The sequence below is a fragment of the Phaethon lepturus genome, unplaced genomic scaffold (genome assembly GCF_000687285.1).
Source record: "Phaethon lepturus isolate BGI_N335 unplaced genomic scaffold, ASM68728v1 scaffold5105, whole genome shotgun sequence".
Classification (NCBI taxonomy): Eukaryota; Metazoa; Chordata; class Aves; order Phaethontiformes; family Phaethontidae; genus Phaethon; species Phaethon lepturus.
In genome coordinates, this window is record NW_010539768.1 from 1064 (window position 1) to 19754 (window position 18691).

The 18691-nt window shown below is 38.5% G+C and overlaps 1 protein-coding gene across 5 annotated transcripts in view; it reads left to right on the forward strand.

Moving 5' to 3' along the window:
• The first annotated feature begins 3908 nt into the window (after window positions 1–3908).
• The window catches only part of PUM2 (pumilio RNA-binding family member 2), a 49143-nt gene continuing 34360 nt past the window's right edge, over window positions 3909–18691 (forward strand). For 3 of the 5 annotated variants that reach the window (XM_010287207.1, XM_010287210.1, XM_010287209.1), the window contains exons 1-6: window positions 3909–3973; window positions 12421–12526; window positions 12821–13008; window positions 13659–13831; window positions 17150–17420; window positions 17710–17803. In XM_010287207.1, coding sequence (XP_010285509.1) covers window positions 3923–3973; window positions 12421–12526; window positions 12821–13008; window positions 13659–13831; window positions 17150–17420; window positions 17710–17803 — 883 coding nt within the window. In that variant the 5' untranslated portion in view covers window positions 3909–3922. Of the gene's footprint in view, window positions 3974–5266; window positions 5270–12420; window positions 12527–12820; window positions 13009–13658; window positions 13832–17149; window positions 17421–17709; window positions 17804–18691 lie in introns of all 5 variants that reach the window. The other 2 variants (XM_010287211.1, XM_010287212.1) reach the window with 1 other exon arrangement.

The window sequence follows — 18691 nt, forward strand, 5'->3', positions numbered from 1 at the left end:
ATTAAATAACTACTTTTACTCTGTCAAAACTTCTAGTAAGATAAGGTTTTTGCGTAGGACTCTAGACTTAAATTATTTTGTGAATTTCAGGGGGAGGGAGAAAGAGTGTAAATCTTAGGAAGAAAGAGCCTACTAAAAAATACAGTTTTGTTTTTATTCTGTGTTAAAATCTCATTCCTAATGCTGTGATGAAAAATTGACTAATACATGCTGGTATGTTGTATCCAGTTTCTGTGGCGGGGGGAAAAAGATCAGAATTTTCTATCTGTATGTCAAAGGGGAAAAGTTCATGGATACGCTTAAACCATTCTATCTATCTAACAGCAGTGTCTGAGGAATTGGTGTGCCTAAAGACTTCTTCGGTGTGTAGTATCCATTTGTGCATAATTTGGGGGCCCTGTGGAATGATCTGATGTGTATCGGAAGTGTGGAACTGTTGCCAGCTTCTCTTAGTTGGAAAGGCTTATTAGCATTCAACTCGTGAAATCTAAGATTAGATCTAGCAACTAATCCCAAAAGCAGGTAGGTGGTAAATGGAGAAAGAGGCGTCTTCAGAGTGATTGTGGGGGAGGAAAAAAAAAAAAAAATTATGTAATCAACCAAAACCAGGAAAAAATTGTAAATGATGAGCAGTATGTTTCATAGACCTCCTTTTTGATTTATGAATTATTCCAGATGACAGGGAAAGAATAAAAATGGAGAAATTATTTTTTGAATGTTCTCAATTTGAGGTAAAAAAGTATATATTAAAAATGTTTATTTCTGGAGCACATGAATTAGGTGAATGTTGGCATTGAATTAGAGAAAATAAAACTTCCTGATAATACAGATGATCCTAACCAAAGTTTCTCCTTCAGGGAGAGGCCATGTCTTTATGTAGTAGATCTAGCTTGGCTGTCATTATTCTGGGTGTTTTCTTTCTGTTGTTGTAGTGATAAGGCTAGCACTGGAGAAAGGAGATCTTCATAAGATATTAGTGCTGCCCGTATTTTCTCCAGTCTCTAAACTGATCTGTGAAACACGTATTTATGACACGGGACAGGATTTTGTCGGCTACTGGTTTTGATGGAAACAGAAATGGAGACCCTCTTTGCTACAGTAAAAGAACTGTATTATTTTTCTTACTGCTGATAGTAAGAGATAACACTAACTTAAATTTTATGTTTGTAAGAAAGAGGCCAGAGAGCAAAATCAATGTTCCGTGTACTTGTCGTGGTTTAGCCCCAGCTGGGGCTAAACTAAGTCCCAACTGAGCACCATGCAGCCACTTGCTCGCCACCCCGCCCCGTGGTGTGATACGAGGGGAGAGAATTGGAAAAAAACCTTGTGGGTTGAGATAAAAACAGTTTCATAGGACAGCAAAGGAAGAGGGAATAAATTAATGATTATAATAATAATAATAATACTGATAAAGGAATATACAAGAACAAGTGCTGCACAATGCAACATTTGCTCACCGCCTGGTGAGTGATAGCCCGATCCGGAGCAGCGATTCCCACCGCCTGGCCAACTCCAACTCACACACTGGGCATGACATTACCTGGAAGGGAATGTCCCTTTGGCCAGGCTGGCTCAGCTGTCCTGGCTGTGCCCCCTCCCAGCTTCTTGTGCCCCTCCCCGCTGGCAGAGCGTGGGGAGCTGAACGGTCCTTGACTGAGTGTAAGCACTAAGACTGCTTAGCAGCAACTAAAAACACCAGCATGTTACCGACATTATTCTCATACTAAATCCAAAACACAGCACTGTACCAGCTATTAGGAAGAAAGTTAGCTCTATCCCAGATGAAACCAGGACAGTACTAAAGTTTATTTACAGTCTCAGAAAACTTTGGGTTTTTAGAGTTGACTCTGAACTGCTCAGGAGAAAAAGGAGTTAGCTGTGCTGTTACCCAGATTCTTGGATTGTCTTTTCTTGGAGACTTAGAAGTGTGTGTGGCCATGTTTTTGAACTTTGAATTGTGAAAAATAAGCATTAAGTCTTGTAGCACAAAAAACCCAAGCAAAAGCTCCAGAAGTAAAACAAACAAAACAAAACCCAACCCCCAGTTCCCTGCAAGGAGAAAACTTAAAAAAACAACCAAGCTTGAAAGATGTTTATTTAACAGTGATTTGGGTAGTGTTTATTGTAAATATAGTTTGGCCAGTGTTAGCTACAAATTTAGTTTAGAGATACTGATAGACCAAAACCACCTTTTGAGACTGAATTACCTAATTTATTGTTTGATTGTAATTGAAACTAAAGTGTATGACTTCAGTGTGAGGAGTGGCTTATGGTAAGACAATCAATTATCTCAACCATCTGTAGAAGAAATTCTGCTTTCAGAAACTGCAGTATCCAAATTTAGAAGTCTTCAGAATTTGAATTTCTGACTTTTCTGTGTAAATAATTCTTCTACAGTTAATTTTTCTATATGCATGCACAAAGATTTGATTATCCCTCAGAGCTAATCAAAAAAGAGCTTCTTTCACACAAATCAGAACTAATTATTTTTTTAATTCATTTGGAAAAATATCTTTCACTTTTTTAAGGATACATGAAAATCTCCTTTCAGTTTTTAAAAGAACAAAATCAACCCAATTGACTTAAGTATTTGTCGGCATCACTGGGAAAAAAGGTAAGGTGCTGATCCCCTCCCCTGTAATTCACTGTGAAACTAAATTTGCTCTTCAGTAGCTCACTGAAACTGTTGAGAACTGGTTTCAGAATCCATCTTAACTAAAGTATTGTTCTTTCTGACGGAATATTTCTTAGAGCTGTGAAATTTCTTCCTCAAAAGTACAGAAACACTCAACTGCTGAAGTTAATGACTTATAATGATTTTGGGGCAATAACAATATCTTGAGAGTAAAATTTTGAGAATAGAGCATCTATTGACAGATAATTAATACTTTTCCAATGCTAAGAAAGAATTGGAAAAGTTGTTTGCACCAGAATGTTAAAAGCACAAGCTGGTTTCTTTGCCTAGTATTTGACTGTTTTTCAAAAAGTGATCTTAGTGTGTTAGCAGCTGTATGAAGTAACTTCCTTTTGTTTTATTAATGTAAACAGATGGGTTTACTGGGTGAAATTAACTCCTCAGGAGTAACTGGTATTGGGAGGAGACTTGAATTTTACTTTGAACTTCAATAACTTCACCATTTTACCCTGCTGTGTCTCACTGTTGAGGAAGAAGGGAAGGGGAGAAACAACTCTGAATTTCTGGTTTTTTTTATTTGTTTTTCTAAGCTTGTCATGGCTTTGAAAATTCATTGTGGAAACGTTTTCTCGGGAAAGAATGCACCCAGTGCATTGTGTCTGCGTGCCATGGAAAAGGAGGTGGTTTGTTGCAGCAACAACTCTTGGTTTAGTAATACACCTTTCGTATTTACAACAAGGGAAAAAAGGCAACACACAGAGAAAAGAGTTATCACAAGAAATTGTGATAACTAACACAGTTACTAGATTTTAAAAGCAACACATTGCTAGTAGCTTTTGTGACCTGTCTTGTGAGCTTTTCTTTGTTTGCTGCTAAGTGTACTCAGTAGCATTGTGTGCAGTATTGCCTTTCCAAAGGATATTATATGTCCAAATCTTTATTTCACTTTTTTTTTGCATTTGTTGCAAATACAATATTGGTCATTGTTTCCATAGTGAATGATTACCCCTCTGGATATATGCAGAATAAGATATAAGATTTTCAAGTCTCTTGGAATTTCTTGCATGTTATTCTATTATAATTCTAATGGTTCATTAAATTGGTCACTAACTGTTATCTGTTCGCGAAATCTAAACTCGTGTCCAGCCTAGATTGAATAGCAAATTTTGTGTGTGCTTTCCATTGTTAAAAATCTTGTAGAGTATTACGAACTCAGCTGTTTGAAGGTATATTTGACTAATGGAGTGCTCTGTTGTTTTTCCCCTATAGGTTCGATCTGTGGATGAGATGAATCATGAGTTTCAAGCTCTTGCCCTAGAATCTCGGGGAATGGGAGAGGTAATTACTGAGGACTGAAAATCCAGTTGGTGGTTTGGAAATGTTGATACAACTTATGAAGTCTTAAATAATGTGACATGAAGCAAAGTGCTTCTCTTAAGACCAAATTGATTTTTCAGGCAACTGAATATTTCTGTTCTAAAGTGAAGATAAACACAGTACTTTGCAAGAACGCTGGGATGGTTGTTCACTGGATCTACTGTGTTGCTATATCAGCCTTGTTAGATGACTGATATTCTTGGGGAAGTGACAGGGTAATTTATTTGAAAGTTTGTCCAATTCTACGAAAGGAAGCATGTTTTCACTGTCACTGTATCTAAGCTAGTGAAGCAATTGCTTACTACCCCTAAGAAGCTAAGGAGACTGGGATCTGAAAAAGGTTTGGCTCCAGAAAAAGCAAAACTGGCATACCCTAGCAGAAATGTGTGGTAATTTACAATTTTTTATACTGGTAACTACTCCTCAAGAGAAGATTTCAACCAGAGTGAAGAGTGCTAATGTATAATTTAGCTAGAGTGAAGAAGGACTTTTCTTGATGGGTTAGGTTTGTTTGGTTTTTTTAAGACTGTGTACTTTGAGCAGGGGAAATAAAGATCATTGAGGATGACTTAGCTCCTTCAAAAGCAGATCCCTGAACTGTTTAGAAAATAAGCAACATGGATTAAGGTTACTTGCCCTGACAGGACATGGTAATGAAATAAATTCATGTTGAACTAAGATTTCAAATAGTGATCCTTTTGTCGTGTTGGATATTTACTTAATTCAGTTGATAATTGAACCAGTGACAATATTTCAGCTTAACTTTCTTAAAATGGTGACAGGACTGTGATCTCTACAGAAACCATAATTTATTGATGAAAAACAAATGCCATGTTCTAATTGCTAAATGTTTCTGGGCTGACACATGGCTATTCTTACTTGATTTTTTTTTTTTTACTTTGATGAAGCATTTAACCAATCGGCTGGCTTTTCAGCAACTTTTGCTTCATCCATGTTGACTTTCTTGATCCATCTCCTGTTTGAAAAAGCAATAGTAGATGAAGCCCTGTTCTTTAGAAAGCTGAGTAGCTACACTGGATATTCTTGCTTCCCCCTGTCCCACCCAGCTCTTAAAACTCCTTTTGAACGGTAAAGGTGTTAGTAAGGTATCTGTGTTCATACCAACAGTGTGATAGAGTGGATGGTTAAAATTCATGTTGTTATAGAATCATAGAAGAGATTGACTTGGAAGCAACCTTTAAAGGTCACTCAGTCCAACCCCCTTGCAGTGAGCAGGGACATCTTCAATTAGAGCAGGTTGCTCAGAGCCCCATCCAACCTGACCTGGGATGTTTCCAGGGATGGGGCATCTACCACCTCTCTGGGCAGCTTGTGCCAGGGTTTCACCACCATCACTGTGAAAAATTTCTTCCTTAGATCTAGTCTGAATCTACCCTCTTTTAGTTTAAAACCATTACCCTTTGTCCAGTTGCAACAGGCCCTGATAAAAAGTCTGTCCCCATCTTTCTTACAGGCCCTCTTGAGGTACTGGAAGGCTGCAATAAGGTGTCCCTGGAGCTTTCTCTTCTCCAGGCTGAACAACCCCAACTATCTCAGCCTGTCCTCACAGGAGAGCTGTTCCATCTCTTGGATCATTTTTGTGGCCTTGTCTGTACCTGCTCCAACAGGTCCATGCCCTTCCTGTGCTGAGGGCTCCAGAGCTGGATACAGGACTCCAGGTGGTGTCTCACCAGAGTGGAGCAGAGGGGCAGAATCGTCTCCCTCGACTTGCGGGCCACACTGTTTTGGGTACAGCCCAGCATACAGTTGGCCTTCTGGGCTGCGAGCGCACATTGCTGGCTCATCCACCAGTACCCCCAAGTCCTTTTTGGCAGGCCTGCTCTCGATTCCTTCACCCTCGAGCCCGTACTGATATTGGGGGTTGCCCCAGCCCAGGTGCAGGACCCTGTACTTGCCCTTGTTGAACCTCATTAATTTCACATGGGCCCATTCCTTGAGCTTGTCCAGGTCCCTCTGGATGGCATCCCATCCCTCAGATGTGTCAACTGCACCACTCAGCTTGGTGTTGTCTGCAAACTTGCTGAGGGTGCACCCGATCCCCCTGTCTGTGTCATTGATGAGATATTAAAGAGTACTGGTCCCAATATGAACCCCTGAGGGACACTACTCGTCACCTATTTCCATCTGGACATTGAGCCGTTGACCACTACCCTCTGGATGTGACCATCCAACCAATTCCTCATCCACCCAACAGTCCACCCATCAAATCCATACCTATTCAATTTAGAGAGAAGGCTGTTGTGGGGGTCTGTGTCGAAGGCCTTACAGAAGTCCAGATAGATGACATGGGTAGCTCTTCCCTTGTCCACTGATGTGGTCACTCCATCACAGAAGGCCCCGAGGTTGGCCAGGCAGGGCATGCCCTTGCTGACATCAAGTCCAGCCATCAACACAACACCACCATGCCTACTAAACCATGTCCTGAAGTGCCATGTCCACACGTTTTTTGAACACTTCCAGTGATGGTGACTCCACCACTTCCCTGGGCAGCCTGTTCCAATGTTTGACCACTCTCTCGGTAAAGAAATTTTTCCTAATATCTAGTCTAAACCTCCTTGTCCTCCATGTGGCTTAGCATAGGTTCTAGGAGGATCTGTTCCATGATCTTCCCAGGCATAGATGTGAGGCTGATGGGTCAGTAGTTCTCAGGGTTCTCCTTGCTACTTTTTAAAAATGAGTGCAATGTTTCCATTTTTCCAGCCTCCGGGGGCTTCACCTGACTGCCAGGACTTTCCATATATCATGGAGAGTGGCTTGGCAACTGCCTCAGCCAGTTATCTCAGGACTCTTGGGTGCATCTCATCAGGTCCCATAGACTTGTGTATGTTCAGGTTCCTCCGGTGGTCTTGAACCTGATGTTGTCTTACAGCGGGAGGGACTTTGCTCCTCCAGTTCCCGTCTTGCAGTCCATACCCTCGAGGTGTGAGAAGAGATGCTGCCAGTGAAGACTGAGGCAAAGAAGTTGTTGAGTACCTCAGCCTTTTCCTTTTCTGTTGTTACCAGTTTGCCAGTCTTGCTTGTTGGGGGTTACGCTTCCTTTGGCCGATCTTTTCTGGCTGAAATACCTGACCGAAGCCCTTATTATTCTTTGTATCCCTTACCAAGTTTAGCTCCAGCCATGACTTAGCACTCCTGACCCCATCCCTACACAACCGGGCAGCGTCCCTGTACTCTTCCCAGGATGCCTGTCCCTGCTTCCACTGTCTGCGCATTTCCTTCTTGCCCTTTAGTTTGACCAGCAGGTCTCCACTCAGCCATTCTGGTCTCTTGCCTTCCTTTCCTGATTTCTTACACCTGGGGATCGAGAGCTCTTGTGCTCTGTGGAAAGCATCCTTAAAGATCTGCCAGCTCTGTTCTGCTCCGTTGACCCTGAGGGCAGTTTCCCAGAGGGTCCTATTGACTAACTCCCTGTAGAGCTGGAAGTTTCTTTCCTAAAATTCAGGGTCCTGACTTTACTCTTCACTTGCCCCATACTTCTCAGGACTGTGCACTCCACAAGTGTATGATCCCTGCAGCCCAGGCTGCCTCCAAGCTTGACATCACCAATTAGCTCACATGCACTGGTGACCAACGGGTCCAGTATGGCATCCAGTCTGGTAGGGCTGTCTCTTGCCTGGCTTAAGAAGTTATCCTCCATGCATATTGGTGTTTGTTCTTTTGCACCCATGAAGTGCTCTGAAAGATTGAAAACAGTGAAAGTGAAGGATGGCACAAATACCTGGGAATTAAATTGAGGTATATATGACTACTCATACAGATCTGTAGTTTAGGTTATTTCAGATTGAGGGAGATTCTGCATCGTTATGAGTGAGTTTGTTTTCGTGGTATTCCATGGATCTGTGAGGATATTATTTAAAAAAAAAAAGGAAAAAAAAAAAAAGGAAAAAAACCCAGAAAAAAAATAACAACAAATATACACACACAGAAAGCCAGAGTTCTGGTACAATAAAATAGCATCATAAATTGATACTATATTGTGACCCTGCACTTAATAGGTTATTAGCTGTTTTATTTCAATGGTGTCTTCCACGTATCTTGAGGTAATACAGGTTCACATAGGCTGATTTACTCAGAAGTTTTCTCAGTGTGTTGCACAACAATAAAGTAGTTGTGGAATAGATTCCATGCCTGTTTAAGCTTCTTTTTGATTATAACCTTCTGAAATATAACAGGAAATGTCCTCATGAACACCCTTGTAAGCTAGAATTGGTAGTTGTACATTCTGACATGCTGCTCTCTGTCTACTTTGAAAGGTGTGGAAGGGAGGTCGTGTCAAGTGATCTGCTTCTGGCTGTTGGGAAGTTGTTCTTTTCCTTATTGTCTCTGTCTGGGTAGATTTTTCTCTGAACTGAAATTAGTTTCTTGTTCACAATTCTAATCCTTCCTGGTCCTTTTTTTCCCCCTGACTGGGAATCAATACTTGACACTGTGAGGCTGTTAAGTCTTACTTTTTACATCATTATGAAAATCAAGACTGGCTGTCTTGAAGCAAATATGTCTTCTATATGCTAATTTAAAGCAATATAGTATGAAATCTGTTTTCATTGTACCCCAACGTGTTTTGGAAATAATACGTACTGGAAATCTTTCTGTTAAGCTATCCATCTGAGCTGCATTCAGATGGAGCCTGGTATCAATCAGTATCGGGAATAGGACAGCACAACATGAGCCAGATGTATAGTTTCTTTGATCTGTTTCTGTCTTGCAGTGCTTTAGTATATTCTGTAAAGAAACTGACTAAAGTTTTATTAGCAAGAGATCTGCTGTATTGCAGGCGTCTATCTCTAAATGTCTCTTAAAATTTTAGTTTTTAGATTTGTTAAACACTGATGATGCTTCTGGCCAGCTCCGAAAAGCTATCATGACCCTGAAGGTTGTGATAATGTTCTGAAGAAATACTGACACATGGTGCTATTTCTCTTCTCTAGGCATCTGTTTGCTATTTCAGGGCCAGCGTAGTGGGCTTCAGGACCTTTAGTGTGACCTAATACAGGCATACATGAAATTAATTGCCAAACAGAGTATAAAACTAAATCTTTTTTTGATAATGTCTGTTCTTACAGAAACTTACAGGGTCAAAGCACATGCAAATTTTGTTTTAGGGATAATGTATCCTTTTCTGGTGTCAAAACATCTTTCGAAGAAATGGTAGAAGGCTCTGTAGGGATAACTTCTGATCTTAAAAATAAAAACTAATAAAAATGTTTAATTCAAGAGCCAATAATTGAGACTGTGCAGTGACTTATTAGAGAGCTGATTAAGAGGCAGCTTTAGCATAATTGGTTATTATCTATGCACAGAAAAGGGCTTTGTTCATTTGACAGAGACATAACAGGGATCGGTGCTGGTACTGAAAAAGACACTTTTTAGTGTACTGTTGGAAGAGCTTGGAAAGAAATATGGCAATCTTTTCCATTATTTTGAATTAGGATTGGATGTATCGTGTAAAGTTTCTTTTCTTTTTAATTGGATTAAATGCAGGAAATACTGAGCAAAACGCAAGTACCAAAGGGTGAAGCACAATGATTTTTACCTACTTGTACTAATTTGTGATTACTTCTTGATTAAGTCTTTTTCAGTAGAACTAATCAAGTGGGTGGTTTTTTTCTTGTCTGTTAAAGGGGAACACATTTGTTTTTCTGGAAAGTACTCCTTCCCCCGCCCCCCGCCAAGTTCCACAATGAAATAGTTGACAGCTGCTAGGGCTGCTCATTGGTATGGCCATCCAATAGCTAAAACATCCCTTTATATTGCATCCTCTGTCAAAAAGAAGTAAATAATAAATTTAAGTCGCTGGCCTTCAGGGAGGTACAAAATTGTAAACTTAAGTTCCGTTTATTTAAATATTTGAGGGGTGGCTTTGCTGTGTAGAAATCATAATGAAAATTTTTTCTGTAAATCTGTTTGATCTTCAATAGGATACAGCTTAAATGTAGCCTCTCAAGGTATAGATGGTGCATTATGTTTTGTGTTAAAGATATTCTGTATTCTTTGTGTACCAGAGTACATGAAGACTGCAAGCAGTTGAATATATCTGTTTGGAATTTGAGAGTATGTAGTTTAAAAACAAACAAACAAAAAAACCCCAAACAAAACCCTAAGAAAGGGGCAAAAATATCCAAACCACCAAAGCAAACCTAAAAAAAACAAACAAACAAACAAAAAAAAACCCCCCAAAAAAAACCACCCAGACAATAATAGAAAAAGCCACAAACAACAACAAAATACCCCCAAAACTACCTGTATTATTGCAGTGAGGATTATTGCTGCTTTCTACCAGTGAATAGTTTTTTTCCTCTGATAGGAATCCTGTGAGTTTTGAAATCAAAACCGGTATTGCAATGTGTTCTGCTTTAAATTTGCATATTGTTTTTACCATTGTGTTCTCTGAACACCTGTCTGATAGTGGAACATGCTAAGTTCAGGGTAAGCATACTTTAAGGTGATGCTCGTTTTATGACACCCAAGATGTTAATTTATCTGTTTTATTCTGACACGGTTGTGTTAGGTTATCACACCTTCACTTTAGTATTTCTTACAGCTCTCATCTCAACTGGACGCATATTTGAACTTATCTTAGATTGCATTTAAAACAAAACGTGATTCTGAAAACCTAAGTTTCATAGATCTAATGAAATGTTTGCATTCTGTTCTACCACTATCTTACAAAATGAAAAAGAAAAAAGTAGTATTGCAAACTTATTGCAATATAAAGCTAAAAAGGATGAGTAGATTGCATAGGCTGATCTGAAATTGATGATTTTTTGCTTTTTGTTGAGCTGCAGTTGTAATATTCCATTAATATATTTCTCTGTCCTCTGATGTCTGACTTCATCCCTTAAGTTCGGGGTAAACTTAAGATCCTTGTGCTGCCAGTCTGTGTTTGGTTGACACCTGGTGGTGATTCTCCCATGCACTGAGAAAGCGGTCAGGTCATAACAGTGTAACACTCTGGCAAGCTTAATACTCTTCCTTTAGTTTCGTTGAGCTGTGGCTGTTTATCATCGTCCACCCTGTGTCCTCCTAAGCAATGGATTTCTGTGAGGAACCCAGGGATCTCAGTAAGGTTAGCTAGTCAAAAGGCTTTTTTTCTGGTAAGAGCTCTGGGCAACACAGAAAAACAGCAGTCACCAATCCTTAAGTTTCTCCAGAAGAGCTTCTTGTCACCTTCGTTTCAGTGTTAGTATTGTGGCCTGTTAATGGCAGTCTTACCATCTTGTTTAAGCTGCTTTCATGAGCTCTTTCAATGCTACAGTAAGAAATACCTAAAAAACATATTCCTGTTAGTTTCATCAAAGCTCATACTAAGCAGCTGTGAAGTTCAGAAGGATTTTTAGTCACTTAAATAATAGGAGAATCAAAGCTCCAGAACATACTTTTTGATTGCAAACAGAGCTTTATCTGATTAGATTTGCTTTTTCAAAATTCACAAAATAAAAAATTTTAATTGAACATTATCTTTTGCAAAATTTGATAATTATGATGCTGTCTTCAGAGCTCTTCCCTTTTTTTGTAAGTTGTTTTCGTTGTCGTTTCAGTTGATGGACCTTCTAAAGTACGTAATATAGAGTCTGAGAGTACAGTTTTTGAATTTCATATTCAAGAGAAAATGTGATATGCAAAGTTTGACAGTTGACAACTACCAGTTGGAAAAGTTAGAGGAGTAAAATAAAAGTAAAAAGAATGCTGACATTTGAGGTATTTTTGTTTGTGCAGTGCTTCTGTCTTATCGGACTAAGTCTTCTGTCCTTGAAGACAGTACAGGGGATACTGATCTAACTTGAAACGTTCTGCTTCAGAAGTAGTAATGAAAAAACCAAAACCATACAGCTAAATGAAATTATTGGTACATGGAACTTCAAATTGGAGTGTCACAGATTTGTAGCCAGCAGATCCCCATGGTCTAAAGGAACTGACTTGCCACCATGTGCGTTAGCTTTCTGAAATTTGCAACATGATGCATTTCTAAGTGAACTGCTGCTGTTCCTGGTTATCGTGGTAGTATTAGCAAAAGGCCAAGCTTTTGAGCCAACATGGGAAGAAGGCAGTGTTAGTTAAAGTTTCTCAGAGGACTGATTTGGTTTAACATGGGATTAATTTGATTATTTCTTTTTCCAGCTGCTTCTGTGTTCTGTATCTCTCCCTCATAACTTCAGAATCTCAGTCTTGTTGGGGTCACTCGAGCAATTCCTTTATACAGCATCAGCTTCAGTAACAGAACATAACTTTTAAGTGTTTAGTATTGTTCCTTGGCAATGTGTGCTTCCTTATGTAAAGCTGACTTTGGTATCTAGAATTAGTTACTTGCATATCCTCTTAATGGTATTGCTAATTTTTGCCCATTTATAACCATATGTTAAATAAAACTATTTTCTCATTTGGAACAGCTTTTACCTGCCAAAAAGTTTTGGGAACCTGATGATTCAGCAAAAGATGGACAAAAAGGGATATTCCTTGGTGATGAGTGGAGAGAGACTGCATGGGGAACTCCTCGTAAGTGATTGATGTATATGTATTGAAAAATCAGTCAAGTTCACTAAATGTTACTTCAAAGTAAGTTAATGCTATAAATTTTAATTATTTATTAAATTTTATTTTTCTTTAATTGTGAAAATGTATACTGCACTGGTGGTTGTGTGTCAGTAACACTTTTTGAAACTGGGATTTGGAATTTTTTTAGTTTAATTTTGGTCTTGTTTAACATTGCCTCTGTAATGAAATGCAAAAACATTACAAGTTGTATTTAAAAAAATATAATAGTTTTATTTATTTGTTTGTTTTTAACAGACCATTCTATGTCCCAACCTATTATGGTACAGAGAAAGCCTGGACAGGGTTTTCATGGAAACAGTGAAGTAAATGCTGTATTGTCTCCACGATCAGAAAGTGGTGGCCTTGGAGTGAGCATGGTAGAATATGTGTTAAGTTCCTCTCCAGCTGATAAATTGGATTCCCGGTTTAGGAAAGGAGCTTTTGTAAGTAATACAGCGTGTTAAGCTTGCTTAGTTACCTGCTATGGTCTTACTGTCTTACATGGTTATATTTTGTACTCTATTTGTCAGTTTTCCTTTTTTAACTCTTCTTTTAGAAGGAAATGTGTAGTTGCTATCTGTCTGTCTTCCTTGGTTGGAGGGGGCAGAAGGGGGAAGTGGTTTGGGAATCTTGGCTGAATAGCTGTCTTAAAAAAAAAAAAAAAAGTACTTTCCTAACACCTTTAAATAAAGGTAGGAAAAAGATTGCAAATACCTTAATTTAAAATGTGTGATGGGCTTTATTCTAGATCTTCCTATTCTGTGTTTCCATATGGATTTGTTTTGTACTAGACGCTTTAACTGTATAAAATAAACTTCATCTAATTGGAAGTGTTACTGCTTTAACAGCACCGCTATAGTTAAGGTTGAGTTAGCTCTTCCATTATAAATCCTGGCATTCCTTTTCACTTTTTGGCAGTTATTAATTGCATGTGGTTGAAACTTGATGACCAAGTTACCCACCAAATGCAATTTCATTGAAAACAAACTGTTTGTATTGTTTACGTGCACTGTAGTGTAGAATTAGGTCACCTTGTGGTACTCCTAATGTGTTCTGTTCAATATTCAGAATCAAACAGATTCTTTTTCCTCAGGGCACTAGAGATGCTGAAACAGATGGACCTGAGAAAGGAGATCAGAAAGGCAAGGCTTCTCCATTTGAGGAGGACAAAAACAGAGATCTTAAACAAGGAGATGATGAGGATGTTACTAAAATAAATGGCAGAGGTTTGCAAAATGGAATGGATGCCGATTGCAAAGATTTTAAGTAAGCTTTTAACTGTTTCTCAAGAAGACGAGCATGTCTCTTAAGGGCATTATTACAGTTCTGGTTTGTGTGTCAGCTTTAAACATTACCCAGCTGCAGACTGATTCTTCCTTCCTCACGTCTTCCCTTTCCCACTGTGCCACGTGTTTCTTAGGATGTCATTAATGTATGTGTCACTTCTCATGAGACAACTTCATCTTAATATAGTAGTTATTCAAAGTAAATGGGTGCCTTCAAAATGTGGTGAATTAGAGGGATGAAAACTTTAACCCTGTCAACTTCAAACTAAATTCCTTCCTTTCTCTGCTGCTTTTTAATGCTTTTATAACTTTTGGATCTGATTGTTGTTGTAGAGAGTGAGTCCTAAAGAATTTTCATTTCCTTATAATTTTGCTAGTGAATACCACAGCTTAACACAAGTATTTCCCCACAGATGTCTTTATAGAAACCATTTATTTGACTAAGGAGGAACAATGTGTTTCCGTATTCCCATGGTTAAATGACACCTATTCACAGTATAGAATGGTGTTGTCGTTTGGTTGTTTTCTTAGGGAGAAACAAAATTGGACCAAGCTCAAGCTTTTGAACTATGAACTCCTATATGACAGCACAGCCAGCCTGTTTTTTCCTAATACTAAACTGCATTTTAAATTGGGTATCTTTTGTTTTTTAAATGACTGTGATATATTTGTAACTGTCATACAGAAGAATTAACAAGATAGGAAAACGAGTGCTGCTCATAAATTTGTATTAATGTGATGAACGTGACAGAGTAGTTGGGATTTCATTAGTTCATAATTGAATAAGAATATTAAAATCCATGTTTGAATCCCATACGTAAGTATTTCTTATCCTTTAAAAAAACGTATTTACCTGAGGCTATGGAGGGATTCTTCAAGTCTGTTTTTCAAGACATATTATTGAAAAGAATATAATACCAAGCATATTAGAGAGCTCACATCAGCTCCTTTTGGATGCCTGTTGCCGTACGCACAATAAATAAAGTTACCTTCAATATTGCATGTAGAAAATGCAGAATAAAGTTTGTCCTGCTTTTCTTTAGCAGTACTTATTTCAATTTTGGAGTAGTTGCTTCTGAAGTACCTTTTTTATTATTTAAAGAGAAAAATTATGAAAAAATACAAAAGTGCAGAAAAGCATCCAGAGCCAGTAAACCTCTCAAAAAAAATAAGGCCATCTAGTTTAAATGGGCCATATAAAGTGGTGGTATAAAGCCCTCCAACCACGGGTTTATAATTGAAGTATTGACGCAACTTTAACTATAGCAACAGAACAGCACCAATGTAAGGAGCAACCTATCTTATGTTAACATAAATATTAAGAAAGAAGCGTTGTCCTGTCTTCCTCCTTGTATTTTTATTGTACTTACAGCATTTTTGAAAACTAAAATACGTACTGAAATAACTGCTTTTTTTTTTCCTTTTGTGCTTCACTTTGTTGATACTGTATGTCACTTGGGAAGAAAAAGGAGTATCAAATGGCTTCAAACTCAAGTCTTGTATGTTGAGAAAAACATGGTTGCTCTCTAGGATGCTTTAGATGGTAGTCAATATGTTATAGACAGTCGTTATGAGGTTGGTTACATTAAAAAAACCCTAGTATAACTGCTTTATCTTTGAAGTATTTTGTCCAAAGTAATAGATCGTACAGTATTGTTGAGTAAACTCACTAAAAGACTGCCTTGTAGCTATACAGCTTTTAGAGTTGGTATCAGCAAATATGTAAATACTAGCAGATTTCCTTGCATTAATTTTGTGCTTCAGTGAGGAACAGAGACTTCAACTTTGGAGCCCTGAACAGGGAGGAGAACAGGCAGAACTAAAGCTATGTTTCTCTCCTAGAATTAGCAGTATACCGTACTGGTCTGGCAGTGTACTGCTGGAATAAATGTAGTTTCATCCTGCAAGATCGCATTTTGTATTTGAGCCCAGTTTTCAGAAATGAAGCAAACGTAGCTGGAAGTTGTGTGTTTCCTGAGAAACAATATATAATTATTGAGTTCTGCCACCACAGTAATGCTGTTAAGGGATCATAGATTCTATCACACAACTCCTTCCTAGTAGTTGACTTAGATTTTTTTTTGCCAGTAAAAATTGGTGGTCTGAACGATGTGGCCTGACACAGAAGGTGGGTTACGACTCCAAATTAAGGTACCTTAAATCTAACCAAATACTGGGTTGGGAGTCTGGGATGTGAATCTGTTGACACCTCACTTCTCGTGTTTGCCTGTAGGTGTTTATAGGTGCACAAAGATTCCCCTAGTCAGTGGGGATGTAGTCAATACAGCTGGGGGATGTGAGAGAACAATTCAGCTTTTACCCTGAAGTAAGCACTTAGTGACTGGTCAGTTGAGTTGCTGTCTAGGCTCTGTCAGTGGTATTGACTAGATTTTCATCCCCTTTGATGGGAATTTAAAGACTAGTGCACCTAGAGATGTGTAAGTGTGGCTATCTACATCTCAATCACCACCTGCCCTTCATATTTGGCAATGGAACTTTCAGGGGTTTGGCATAATAAATGATTTCCAGCTCCATATCTCTGTCTTACTGTCAACAGACATCAAACGCCTATGTTTTGCTCCATCCTAAAGATTTTCTCCTGGAGCAACAGGCTCCATATATAGGGAAACTGAGGTGGAATCAATGGAATTATATTAGGAATACTTTTTCCCCCCTGACCAGTCACCTGGTGTAGTGTAGTCTGTTAAATGAGTTGTGTAGGAAATTAAATGTTTTAGTTAAATGCTAAATGAGGCATTCATTAGTCCATTTTACTTAAGGTAAAAGATTTATTGTTTGCTTTTGAGATGTGAAAGATACTTGCTACAGTGTATGTTTGTCTTTTCCAGTTTAAGTTTTACTGTCTCTTTCTCTTCTTTGGCATGGGATACACTTGCACGTTTTCTTTTTTTTTTTTAATTTCTCTTCAATAAATTTTCTCATAATTCCCGTTACTTCCATGATGCAATAAAGAGGCATCCCAGAAGTTACAGGTGACTACAGTTCACTCCATTTCTCTCAAAATGGCCTCAAAGATCAGTTTGTTTTTCTCACAGTGATTGAAGAGCTGTATAGTCTTAAAGTTTAAAAAAATAAATAAAATTATGCTTTGAAATGAAATGTGTCCTTTATCTTGAGCCATTAATGCATGCTGGTTAAAATTGTTAAAATTAGTCTGTTGCTTCCCTTTGTAAAGTCTCCGAGTTCAGAGATCTTTTTAAAATAGAAATGCTATACTATGTCCTTGGACAGCTTTACTTAAGGCTGAAGAGTCTTATCTCAAATTTCTTCTAAACAGTCGTACCCCTGGAAGTCGACAAGCCTCCCCAACAGAAGTAGCTGAGCGCTTGGGCCCCAATCCCAGCACCACTGAAGGATTAGGTCCACTTCCTAATCCTACAGCCCACAAGCCTCTGGTAGAAGAATTTTCAAATCCAGAAAATCAGAATCTAGATGCCATGGAACAAGTTGGTCTTGATTCTCTACAGTTTGATTATCCTGGCAATCAGGTGCAGATGGACTCTTCAGGAGCTACTGTAGGACTTTTTGACTACAGTTCTCAGCAGCAGGTTAGTGGACTTGAAAACATACCAGATCGGTCCTTTAAGTTGTGCATTGTCCTCTTTGATCATCAGTCATTTAAGCATATAATACATTTAATTTTGTTTTGTCTGTGACATAGTCAAAGCAAATAAGTGTATATTTAATCTAGAAGAATATTTGTGCATAATTTTCTAGTTTAGTAATGTACTAGGATAGAAGCTTGGTTTAAAATCTTTTCTTGTAAGTAAATCCCAGTATATTATAGCTGTGACTTGAAAACTGAAATGTGTTCTTTTTTTTTTTCTTTTCTGATAGCTTTTCCAGAGGACTAATGCTCTGACTGTTCAACAGTTAACAGCAGCACAGCAGCAGCAGTACGCACTGGCTGCAGCTCAGCAGCCACACATAGGTGAGCTTTTGTAAAGTGCAGCAAGCATCCTTGGCAAAAGTGGGTGCGTTGCTTTGGTATAATCCTCTCGGTTTTACCCACAGTATTCTAATTAAAATAGATACTGATCAATTGCCCCATTTTAGCAGTTCTCCTGAAAACTGCTCAGAGTGACTGCATAAGACTGTCCAGTCCTTACAGAATGTTTTCTGTTGTGTCAATTTTTGCCTACTTTGAACAGTAGTTGTACACAAAGAGAAAAATTATTTTTGCTTGTGTAGCACAATAATTGAATTTTGAGAGAAAAAGTAAAAAAGCTTTTCTGCTATAAGTAGTGATAGAAACACTGGCCTTATTTACTAAAATGACAGAAATATGCGATTCTATTATTCTATTGTACTTTAGTATTTTTTATAATCCAGTTAAAAAACAATGTGTAGTGGGATTCTGAAATAAAACTTTTGTGTTGATTAATCCATTCTTCCTTGTTAATGGCACCTCTTAAACAGATAGCTCGTTATTCTTGCGGGTACCTTTCTTTGTGATGGAATTATTATTTACAAGCATTTTTTTCTGTCCCTTTAACTCAGTGAATTAATTAAATGCATCAAGTTCTTAGTGTGCTGGCAACTCAACAAGGAGGCTGTATTTCAGTCACAGCAGTTTTATCTACCGCTATGGGGAAGGTGTGTATTCAGGGCAAGGGAGGTTATAATGCACATGGAAGCAATTTCCTTATTTAAGGAAGGAAGGGAGCTCCTCTTAATTCTGATGCTGTAGGGCAGGTTGAAAGGTTCCCACCCTTCCCGCTTTCCACCGATAAGCTGTTGAGGTGTGTGCACCTATCTCCTTCCTCTGTGAGGGAAAAAGACTTCCCAGGATCAGAAAGGCAGACAGAAATAGGAAGCA